At 30.1% G+C, this 12,810-nt stretch overlaps 1 protein-coding gene across 2 annotated transcripts; it reads left to right on the forward strand.

The window, feature by feature from the left end:
* The first annotated feature begins 1,435 nt into the window (after positions 1–1,435).
* LOC145006592 (peroxisomal ATPase PEX6-like) lies at positions 1,436–7,911 on the forward strand. 2 transcript variants are annotated; one of them, XM_078965672.1, is made up of 13 exons: positions 1,436–1,986; positions 3,975–4,694; positions 4,928–5,100; positions 5,185–5,367; positions 5,451–5,660; positions 5,742–5,813; positions 5,904–5,943; positions 6,040–6,136; positions 6,213–6,331; positions 6,422–6,507; positions 7,446–7,525; positions 7,624–7,681; positions 7,770–7,911. In XM_078965672.1, exons 3-8 carry the CDS (start codon positions 5,011–5,013, stop codon positions 6,093–6,095), a joined length of 651 nt encoding a protein of 216 aa, XP_078821798.1. In that variant the 5' UTR covers positions 1,436–1,986; positions 3,975–4,694; positions 4,928–5,010; the 3' UTR covers positions 6,096–6,136; positions 6,213–6,331; positions 6,422–6,507; positions 7,446–7,525; positions 7,624–7,681; positions 7,770–7,911. The 2 variants fall into 2 exon arrangements, with proteins under 2 accessions (XP_078821798.1, XP_078821797.1); XM_078965671.1 differs by lacking the exon at positions 3,975–4,694 and having other exon boundaries at positions 7,480–7,681.
* The last annotated feature ends 4,899 nt before the right edge of the window (positions 7,912–12,810 follow it).

Consider the following 12,810-nt stretch of genomic DNA (forward strand, 5'->3'; position numbering starts at 1 on the left):
TGTTAATATCTCTAAAGGTTCAACAGTTTGCATGTGGTTGTTCCTGTAGCTCTAGCAAGAACACTTGGAGGAAAACAATACATGACCATTGTATCTTGTTTTTTTGGTTTGTGGACCGCCATTAATGTTCACACTACAAGTGGATTGACTATGATGGTAAACCAGAATAATGGTGTTCACACGTGTGTAATATGTTCTTGACTTCTAAGTGTTTTGGGTTAAAATATATTCTAGGAAGAAAAGTTAAAAATCAAAATAATATCAAATTCATAAGAGATTAATAATAATAATAATAATAATAATAATAAAAGGGGGATTAATTTAAGTTTATATTTTAAAAATGGTAAACAAAAGATGGCAAAAGCAGCCCAACCTACATAAAAATAAGGGTAACAAGCAATTTCATCCATCTTTGAATGTACACCGAGTGTATAAAAATAAGGGTAACAAGCAATAAGGGGTGTTGTTCGGGGGTTTCCGGTGAATCAAATAATTTTCATCCAAAACAAAAACCCAAATGTAAACAACAAACCGGTAGAGGATTTTTTTAATAGTTGGTTTTTGTTGTTCAAAAAAAGGGGAAAGTTGATTTTCCCCTTTAGAATTATATGTCAAAAGGCCAATTAATTAATGTCCACAATCAGATTAGGCCAACCCATGCTCTAATAAAAACAAGCGACTATGTCATGAAATAGTAACAAAAAGTCAAAAGTACCTTCTTTAAGAGCCGGATGAGCAACATTCAGTGCCACAATAATTGATCCCCTTCTTATAACCCTCTACATACTCCTAACCCTGAACATTACATATAAAATCTATAAATAGCTAAAGCGTACAAGCTAGAATCAAGGAACTATCAACACATAAAAACTAAATGGAAAAGTTTTCTCTACTATTTGTGCTTCATTTTACCAATGTGAACCTTCATTTCTCATCCCTAAGAAAGTGAATAGGACCATTGTGAAACAAGATCCATAAGAACACGTAGCTGGTATTTCTATTTTCAAACTACATAGAAATGAAACAAAAAGGTATACTGGTTCATAACAGAGGAATTAAAAAAACTTGGGTGGTTAATTAAGCTAGTTCAAGCAAAGATTTGATGTGCTTATGTGGAACAAATTTAAAACTTGGTTACTATTTAATGACATTATCCATAAATGCAATTATTAAAGCTAGGCCACGAATTGCTGAAAAAGAAAATTTTGTTAAAGTTTAAGAAATAAAAAAATACAAAATGCTTAAAAACATATTTTTATAATAAACATAATAAATAATAATATATCATCATTTCATGTATTTGGTCCATATTTTCTTTCCCCAGTTTTTTTCTTTGGCTTAGCAGTTGATTCTTCATTTACCTAGCTAAAGCAAAAGCAATATGTTTATTATCTTTCCACTATGGGGAGTCATGCTTCATTTCTCTCTAGATAGTGCTTGTCTTATTCATTTATGGTTGAACAACATACAAATGGTCTATATAAAGAACATTGCACGTCCACAGACAATTAAAATATTTCAAACCCTTTTTCCATGGCTTCATACTTGAGTCACTTCAGCTTGTTGCAAACAATCTCCCTTTTCTACTTTTTGGTCACCCTCATTTGCAGTGGATCATCACTAACCCATGATGAGGAATGCTCCACCTTGTATCTGTGTAAGCAAAGCTTAATTCATCAAGATGATGAGTTTTGTGCTACTGGTTGGTTTCAAACGTTCCAATCTTGGAAGCCCAGAAGCATTGCATCGGATGCTGGTTTTGATTGTTGTTCGTGGTATGGTGTGGAGTGCAGCAATGACCATGAGTATGGTCATGTCATTGGCCTTGACTTGAGCAAAAGATAATTCTACCAGCACCCTCTTCAGCCTTGTTCATCTTCAAAATACCCCTGGAATTTTATGATACATTCATCAGCGACTTTATTGATTTGATTTTTGTGTTTTCACAGATGAACATGACGGAGTTCTTATTAAAGTGAAGTTCAGGTATTAACCCTTAATTTGAAAATAAATGAATAACAAATAAAGATAAATACTTATACTCTTCAATCCCTCTTATAGTTTATTAGAACTTGACTATTTACATTTGATTCTGATTTCACAATTTTAGGCAAATAGGACAGCTTCAGGTGCTAACTGCTCACCATGAGTCTGTAAGGGTATAACCAAATGTTGGAATTCAATACGTGTTATATGTTGCTCTATAATCGGTTGTGCTCGAATTAACTTTGTATGTTGAAAAATATGCATTTTTATGATTTTTAGGGTTTTTTATTTTCTATAGAACCTAAACCTATATATATATATATATATATATATATATATATATATATATATATATATATATATATATATATATATATATATATATATATATGCTTAGGTTATTCTATTCAAAGTAATTATTGTGTTATTGTATGCATAAATGTGGGCCAATCAAATTTACTTATTTTAAAAAAGTGATTATATTGCATTAAGGGGGTGTTTGGATAGGAAAAAAAGAGGTGCTTATTGCTTATTCCCACCACAAATAAACTATAAGCAATAAGTTAAAAATCTAATCCAAACACCCCCTAAATATAATTGAAAATATCATCTTAATTAATTACAAGGGTAATTTAGTCAATTAATATAGATTTAATAAAAGAAAATTGCATTTTTTTTAATGGATCATAGATTGTATTAATTTTAAAAATCCGATTTTACGTATTATAATTTTTTTAATTCGGACATTCTGACAGAATATGTTTATGAGTATATTCAAAAATAAAAATATTCTTGAACCATAAATAATAAAAATATTCTTGAACCTATTTCTTGATCATGAATTTAAAAACTTCTTATAGAATAAAAAATCCTTGAATAATCAATTGAAGAATAAAAACAAAAAACACATTATTTTTTATAGAATACGCGTAACAATTGTTAAGAATTACATTCACTGTTAAGGAATAAAACAAAAAAACAATCAAAATGGAAAAGAAAACATCAAAATCTAACAACGACTAATACAATCTAAAAAATAATGTGGTACATTTCAATTTTGTGGTCTGTTCTTCAAGCATCAACATCTGTGATTCCAACATAATTGGAATTCGTCTTTCCATTCTAATAGAATTGGAATTCGTGATTCCATTCCAATAGAGCAAGATTGTTATTGATAAACATGAACATAAGTAAGTATTAAAGCAAGACTGTTATTAATAAACATGAATATAAGTATGTTGCTATCATGGATTAAAAAAAAGAATGTTGCTATTTTTTCCATTTTCCCAAAAATCTATCCCCGATATATCCTTTCATTCATTCATACCAAGATTGATAGACAGTTAGTGCTTATAAGGTAACTCAGGTTAAATTCAAGTCGTATAAATAGATAATAGCCAAAGTTGAGTCAGCTAACATTGATACTTGATAGCAAATTTTCTCTTTTTAATTTCCATAAAGAAGCTTCATGAAACTCCTATTCGTACTCATAGTTATGATCATCTTATTTTCCTTCTGAATTTGTTATGTACCAGAATAACCATATAAATTTATTAGCGCAAACATTAAACCCTATATTAATTACACTACTAGAAAAAAGACCTTTAATGACGCGCAAACAATGACACGCGGTGATTTACGATACGTAAAAGTGTGTGCCCCAAAAATAATGTCATCTCTTCTAAAATTTGAAGGATAGAGGATGTGCTTTTTGTGCAAGCCCTAAACTTAGTGTCAGAAAAGAAAAAAAAAAGAAATACGGAGGATGCCTTTCATAAGATGTGCGTCATGTAAGTGTGTCGCTTTATATTTTTTTAATGAAACACGCGTTTCAAGCGGGAAATGAAATCTCAAAAATTAAAACCCCGCCTCCTATTCCAATTACCAAGAAAGAAGCCTAGGGTCTTCGTCTCCCCCCCCCCTCTCTCTCTCTCGCTTTCTCTCTTTATCTCTTTCTCTAACCTAAAACCCAATCTGCAATTTCGTAGAGATCTTCCATGGCTGCAACAAATGTTGTCTCATCTCATTGATCTTCGCAGAGATTCTGGCTTGAGGGAAAGAATATGGCAGCGACGGTGGCTCCAAAGAAAATAGACGCCACACCGGTGACTTTAGGGATGGAAGCTAACAATGATGAGTGGGTCAACCCTCATGAAATCAATCCACACATTCTACTTTTCTCCTACCTTTCTCTCCACCCTTCTCTTTCACCATAATCATCTTCTTATTCATTCGGAAAATATTTAACATGAAAATCAAATCGCTGTTTCATATTTCATTCATTCATATAAAGCCCCGATATTTCAATTCGATTTTGAACCCTACCTAACTCATCATCCTGGAAAAACCCTAGCACATCATCCCTAAAACGCCCAATAGAAAAAACCCAGATTTAAATCCCTAATTAATTCAGACGATGAGAACTTGGATGAAGTCGCACCTTCTTCACCCTCCGGTTCGATTTCATGGCATTGTTGATTCAAAGTTTTAGGTTATATTTCTTGATATTGTTATACTCTTATCTCTTCAACTATCTTCAATCGTTCGCTTCAATGTCTCCAGTCGATTTCATTATCTTCAATCGATCTAAGTGAAAGATGCCTATATTTTCGGAGTTGATTTGTTAGGGTTCGTTCACATCCCTATGGAGGAGACCGCGATCTCCTCTTCATTCCACGATCCCCAGTTTTACTCTTTATGCATCTCAGGTATTCTTTGTTCCTTCTCCCTTATTCTCATTCTTGTTTGATTTCTTAGGTGCGAGATCGTCCCCCCGTACTTTTCTGCTTCTCAATCCTATTCTGATAATTTGTTAACAGTTGCACACACTCCATGCATCTCAGGTTTCGTTGTTCCAGCAATGAACCAAGATTTATCAACATTTTCACCTTCGACAGCAAGGAGGATTCACTAACTCTTGTTATGGTTCATGGATATGCAGCTGCTTAGGGCTTCTTCTTCAGAAATTTTGAAGCTTTCGGCAATTTGAGCTCTAATGATGGTTCACAAAATGATCAAGTTGGTATGAATTCTGAAGTTGCATCTGTCATTAGGGAATTCACCGAGCCATTTAGACAAGATGATGATTATGAAGATGAAGAAGAAGAAGCAGAGGTTGATATTTTGAGATGATGATTTCTGCCATAAAAACATGTCAATTATCTATTGGTTGCTCATTGTTTTACTCTCATTATGCAGCATATGAACACGGTTAATACCCATCTTGTGCTGCTAGTTGCAGCTGCTGATAACTCTGAAGGGTTGCCACCTACAATTAGGCGTTGTTTTAGCCATGAAACGAAAATGGGAGGTTTGACCGAAGACCAGAGAGTGGAAATGCTATCCCAGTCACTTCACCTTATCCCTAAATTGGTTCCAGATGTAAGTAAGAATAAGAATAAGAACATTTTACTGTATACATATATTTATCTTAAAATCTAAAGAATGATGTATGCTCCTTGCAGACTTGTATAGAGGATGTTGTAAAAGATATGTTTGGACAGACTTTTGGTTTCATGCCAAGGGATATTAGGGCTTTAGTTGCTGATGCTAGTTCAAGTTTGATTCCTATTAATGGCAGTAGCTTTGAGAAGTTGGGTGACAACAAAGAATTCATGGTCAAAGCTTTGGAGCGGTTAAAGAAAAGGAATGCATCAGCTTTGGGGAATCCCAAGGTGTGTAAAATAAAAAATGGTTGGTGGCATTACATCTATTCTACAGGGTAATAAGTTTGATTTGTGTATGTGTGTGTGTAGGTCGCTAATGTTAAGTGGGAGGATGTTGGTGAGCTGGAAGATGTGAAAAAATCTATTCTTTATACAGTTCAGGTACATACTACATAGGAATGGAATCTTGAATTCCAGTTGGTTGTTGTAAGCTTTGGCATAAGTTGTGACATATTGGTAATGCATTTACAGCTCCCCTTTCTGCATAAAGATTTGTTTTCATCTGGGCTATGTAAGCCCTCTGCTGTTCTTCTCTACGATCCTCCTGGTATAGGGAAAGTATGTTAGTGTTTTATCATCTTATAATCATTTATTTTTTGATTGATAGCCTCCAGGGCAGCTTTCATGAATGGGAACGCGTCAGCGGGGAGCAATCCTAGCTGAGAAAGGAACTCCTTTCCAATTGCGAGAGCATTGAATGGCAGGTATGTATCTGAAATACAAGACAAATTAAGAAAGATGAAATCTGTTTTGAGTTCTGAAAATGAATTTTTGTGATAGGGAAGGTGGATGAGCTGGAAAAGACTATTTTTGTAGCTGCTAGAGACCCTTCTTTGTATGGTATAAAACAAGTGGAACTTGAAAAGCGAAGGAAGTGGACCACTACTGCTCCGATTCAGGTACAATACAAATCTTTTAATTTATTACTTTGGTAAATATAGATATGAGTCTTATTTTCTATGTGTGGTATGTAACCACTAACCAATCAGGTGGGAAATATTAAGAAAGCAGTGATTGTGGCCGGAAGCAGTTCAAACTTTGGTGGGATGCGCCAAGAATTAATGCTTCTCATCAGGTATGCTTTTGCTTTTATAATTTCTTTAGATATATCATTTTAAAGAGTGTCTTGTCTTGTTTACTAGCACCAAATGAATTGTTTTTTATACTCATATTTTATTGATAGATATACCTAAAAAAGTAGGTCCAATGGGTTGATCTAGCATACCTTTACCAGATGTTTATAACCTCTTAAATTGTTTTTTGAACCAAAAAAAATAGCATATATGATGATGTATTTTTATTATAGCATCCTACTTTCGTTCCTTTGTGTTATAATTTTTTACTTTAAAATTTTTACCACAATGTCATCCAAATGGAAAACATTTAGGTCCTAATAAGATGTTGAATGTACAATGCTAAAGATGAATAAGAAAAACAAAAAGCTCAAAGTAGATTGTGTTAATGATAATAAAAATTGAAATATATAAATATGTATTTGTGGATAATATGTAATTTTTGTATGTATGGTACAACAGATGGTCCAAGACTGGACCTCACCTAATAAATAATAATTAACAGAAGTTATCTTACTTGTACTACTTTGACGTCCATTGAGACCAGACAAAAAAAGATTGCAATCTTTTCTTTTGTCCAACCCAAAAAATGAGCCCATTATGTTTGGATAACCAGAATCATATATGTCTCTCCGCTCATCCATTATAATAATACCTAAGAAGCAGAACCAAACCTTTCTTTCTCAATCTCGGGTAGGTTTTTCCTATTTTTTTAAATTGCTTACTATCATATGCTTTACTTTTTTCATTTAACATGTGCAGTGGTTAATTTGTTTATGTTTTATATAGTTTGATGGTATGCAATCACATTCCACTTCTAATTTCTTGCTTTTCACAATGATTATATATATATATATATATATATATATATATATATATATATATATATATATATATATATATATATTATAGTTTACAAACTGTAGAATGTGTTCAATAGTGAATCTCATAGGGACAAAATGGTAAATCTGCAGATGGTTCAATCAATGTCATGTAGTAATATTTGGAAATACAGCCTCTGTAAGTTTGACTAAAACCTTCTGATTTTGTTTACTTTTTAACTTTGTTTTTGGTTTCATTTAGTAACAAAGTATCAAATATCAACAATTATGTGGTAGTAATCCTTCTGAGGGGGTATTTGTTGGGCTGCTTCTTTCAATGTCATTAACAACAGTGGTAAGTAAAATCTTACTATTATGAAAATCTTTTGTTTAAATCTACCTTATTGACCTGTAGCTGATTAAACATTAATTTAATTATGCAGGTTTGAAGTTTTTGATGGAAAAGAATAGTGTTAATGCTCTTCATAGAAAAGTATGTTGGTAGTTTAGGAAATTTGGCGAACAATTTAGTTAATTATATAAAAAAATGTTGAAATGTTACATTTGTCTATTATTGGAATGATTATTTATATGACATTAAATTTTGTGCAATATATTGTATTTTTTGTATTGTGAGACATGAAATGCAAATTTAATTTGAAAATCAGTAAATCTATAAATAATTTTTTTTTAAAAAAAATTTAAAATTACGATACGCAAAAATGTGTATCGTCTTCATTTATGACATGGCCTTTCTTGACAGGGCCTTTCTTGATACGCATTGCGTTTCATTAACACGCGTGTCGTAAGGTTACGACACGCGAATGCGTGTCGTCTTCCTTTATGACAGGGCCTTCCTTGATACGCATTGCGTGTCTTAAACGCGCGTCGTAATTGCGCGTCGTAAATGAGCGTCGTAAATGCGCGTCGTCTGTAGATGACGCGCAAAAGCGCGTCGTCTCTCTTTATGACATGGCCTTCCTTGACGCGCATTTGCGCGTCGTCTGAGCCTTTTACGACGTGCAATGAGCGTCGTAAAAGGCTGTTTTTCTAGTAGTGTTAGGTGTCATAATCTTGCATCTAGATTCTAGCGTTCACTTATCTATGCCCATACGATTCTCGGCGAGATGCCACGTGTTTGGTTTGCAGATACAATTAACCATAATTAATAAGGTGTCATAAATTTTATTCATGGAAACCAACAGAACATGGAACCTAGAAATAAATCACAAATCAAATTCCCCTACAGACGAAGGTTTACATGTGACATTTTACCATAACGTAACATGATCAAGGATGGAAATACATTGTGACGGTCATATTTGATACATAAATTTATGAGAAATACAAAAATAGATTGAATTCAGAAAGCAAACCTTGTCCCAAAAAGCTTATGGATTGAACAATTTCTCAAACTTTAGAGGAGAAACGTGGCTGCTATGAAGTTTGAGGCTTGATTTTGGTGATTTTTTCTATTTCACAGCCATAGTATAGATGATGATAACACAAAGCGATCATCACAGGAAGAATTCGATGAAATAGATAGAATCAGAACAGATTAAGATTTGAGAGTTAATTCACGGGACTGAGTATCAGTGAGCAAATTAGGGTTTTGCGCTTTGTACCCCCTCGATGATATAAACAGAGCTTGTATTCCAAATCTAGACGAATGATTATAGTCAAATCGGAATACCCCGATGCTTCTCCCCGATCTTTGCCCGATCTATTAGTCAGGTGATGAACACGGGGAAATAAAGCCCTTCTTTTTTGTTTCAGTTCATTCTTTTTTTATGGAAGACATCGACTGTATATAAGAAAATAAATTAGGTTAAAATTGAATGCTAGCAAGATTATTAGGATTATTTGTGGAAACTAATTATCAAATTACTAAAATACCCTTGTTTATTTATTTAATTATTTAATCTTTTTTACTTATTTTTAATTGATCTACATTTATGCATACACTAACACAATACTTAGTTTAAACAATTGAACCTAACTCTCTCTCTCTCTCTCTCTCTATATATATATATATATATATATATATATATATATATATATATATATATATATATATATATATATATATATATATATATAAAGAGAGAGAGAGAGAGAGAGAGAGAGAAGTTCAATATAGAACCATTATTAATCAAGGAACAAAGGAATCAATCCAAAACATCAGAATTTAAAGCTATCAACGACAGAAGGAAGGATTGTAAACTTTTATACTAGACCCACATGTACCGGGTTATAACAAAACTCACTTTCTTTTTTCATTTAAAATTATTTTTAGGCCAAGTCTTTTATCGAAAAAAAAAATCGAATATACTATTGTTCACGATTTTTTGTCCTCTTTCCATAGAGATCCATGATGATATATAAAAAACTAACTTTTTTTTTTTCGAAAAAAACCCACTTAATTTTTTTTAGTTTCTTCAATATTTAAGTTTATTTTTATCAAAAAAAAAAACTAATTATACAAAAATATTAATTTTTTGTACTCTATTAATAAACATCAACACCGATTTAAAAAAAAAAAAAAAACCCTCGAACATTGTAGGTTCACACTGTGAGTTTAAACCGTAAATATTTCAGTTTTTAATGTTCATAATATGAAAAATCTCGAACAGTTCAGATTCACAAAAAAAAAAAAAAAAAAAAAAAAAAAAAAACACTTCGATCAGTGTAGATTTACACTGTAAATCTAAATTGTAAATATTTCAAATTTAAAATTCACAATTTGAAAAAACTCCGATCAATTCAGATTCACACTGTGAATCTGACTTATTATTATGCACACTGTGAATCTGAGGAGGTTTATGAATCTAAACAGGTTCACAATTTGAATCACAACTGAAATATCGTTTTTTTAACATGAATATGAACATTTGTTTAAAAAGTACAAAAAAAAAAATATGAATTTTGATATATTTATTAATTTTTTTCTATAGAAAAATAGACCTTAACTTTTTTCATCAAAGAAAATGAAGTGGGTTTTTTAGAAAAAAATAAGTTTGTTTTTTATATATTATCATGGATCTCTATAGAAAGATGACGAAAAATTATGAACAACGGTATATTCGGTTTTTTCAATAAAAAACATGGTCTAAAAAATTTTAAACGAAAAAAAGTGGTGAGTTTTTTTTAAAGGTGAATTTTTTGTTATAATCTGGTGTGTGTGCGTCCAATGTAAAAGTGTACATTTATTTCCTTGGCCGTTGATCGTTATAATTTCTAACTTTCACAATTGGTTCATTGGTTAATTATGGTTCTTTATTGAACCTTAGTCTTTCTCTCTCTCTCTCTCTCTCTCTCTCTATATATATATATATATATATATATATATATATATATATATATATATATATATATATAGGTTCAGGTTCATTTGAAACCATTCTAATTTGTGAGACCGTGAGACCAAATCTAAAAATAATTTTAAAATGCAGAATAAATGGAAAAATCTAAAAATTCTTTTTTAAATATTATTTTCGGAACTTGAATTAAATAAAAAAATAAAAATAAATTCCTTTTTTTTTTTTGAAAAATACGTGAAATATTCTAATAGAATATTACACTGACATGTTCTAAAAAAATAATTTTAAAATGCAAAATAAATGGAAAATCCAAAAATTCTTTTTTTAAATATTATTTTCGGAACTTGAATTAACTAAAAAAAATTAAAAAAATTAAAAAAATGCGTCTCACGGTCTCACAAAATTAGACCGTCTCACATGAACCTAACTCTCTCTCTCTCTCTCTCTCTATATATATATATATATATATATATATATATATATATATATATATATATATATATATATATATATATATATATATATATATATATATATATATAGATCCAGTAAGAAATTTTTTTTGATAGGAAGGTAAGAATTTTTTTTTCTACATATTTTTATGACGAAAAAAATAAATGAATCAAGATGATTCATTTGTAAGATGATTCATAAGAAAAAATTTCTAAAAATACATCTTTTTGATTCATTTTTAAGTAAATTAAGAAAAAATTCATTTTTATGACAATTTTAGTGAATAACAACAAAATCATTGTATAAATGAATCATCGAAATGTTTTTTTGAGAATTTTTTCTTGTGAATCATCTTACAAATGAATTATCTAATGATTCATTTTGTTTGTTCGCGAAAAAAATATGTAGAAAAAAACTTCTTACCTTCCTACCAAAAATTTCCTTCTTATTTGATCTTGACTCTCTCTCTCTCTCCCTCTCTCTCTCTCTCTCTCTCTCTATATATATATATATATATATATATATATATATATATATATATATATATATATATATAATAAGATGGAGCCCTCAACACAGGCCTTACAACGTCCCTAATTAATGTGTTGGTTTTCTTTCTCATTTTATTATTATATATATATTTATTATTATTATTATTATTATTATTATTATTATATATAAATATATAATAATAATAACCAACACATTAATTAGGGACGTTGTGAGGCTGTGTCGAGGGCTCCATCTTATTAGTGTTTGTCTATGCTATACGTTCTAAAAGGACAAAAAGAAGACTTTCATGAAGTCGTCTATAGTTGACTTACTACTTGGCTATTTTTAAATTTTTTTTTTTTTACTATAGATAATATTTTAGGTGTATTGTAAAAGAAGGAATTAAGAAAAGAATTTGAAGAAAACGAGTATTAATAAAAAGATACTAGCAAGTCGCCAAAAGATCCATGGATCAGTTCTATTTTACAAATATTTGTAAGACTTCTGTTTTTGTTGCTCTCTTTCACTTACCAAGTGTGCCACGCATGACTGCCATCCATTTCAAAAATATTTTTTTTGATATAGTTTAATTATTTATTTGTTAATTATATGGGAAAAGTCAATATACACTTAAGGATACATAAGCTTAAGTATCCAAACTCATTATAATACGTTGTTTTGTTTGATATATTTATTATAATGTTCTTAAATTTCAACCCTAACTTGATTTATTTTCAAGATTTTCAAAATTTCATTATTATCTTCTTCTTACATCACATATTTTTGTCGAATAGCTACTTTGTTATATATATATATATATATATATATATATATATATATATATATATATATATTAATTAGAAATAAAAATTATATAAGAGAATGATAAATGTGAAATTTATAAAAATCGTGGAAATAAATCAAGTTAAAAGTTGAATTATAAGAACTTTGGACAACCACAATGTATATATATGATATAAAACGACGTAGTATAGTGACTTTGGGTACCTCAATTAATAAATATATAAATATATAATCATATATGTATATATATAACAATATTAATAAATATATAATCAATAAATACATATATCATATGATATATGTATTATTATTTGTATCAAACTCTTTCTTTATTTATAGAATATTTATATTTCACATTTATATTAAATTCTCAAGAATCTGTATCACTATTTTACATCAAATGTAATATATTTTT

This window comes from Lactuca saligna, chromosome 7, assembly GCF_052625555.1.
Source record: "Lactuca saligna cultivar CGN05327 chromosome 7, ASM5262555v1, whole genome shotgun sequence".
Lineage (NCBI taxonomy): Eukaryota > Viridiplantae > Streptophyta > Magnoliopsida > Asterales > Asteraceae > Lactuca > Lactuca saligna.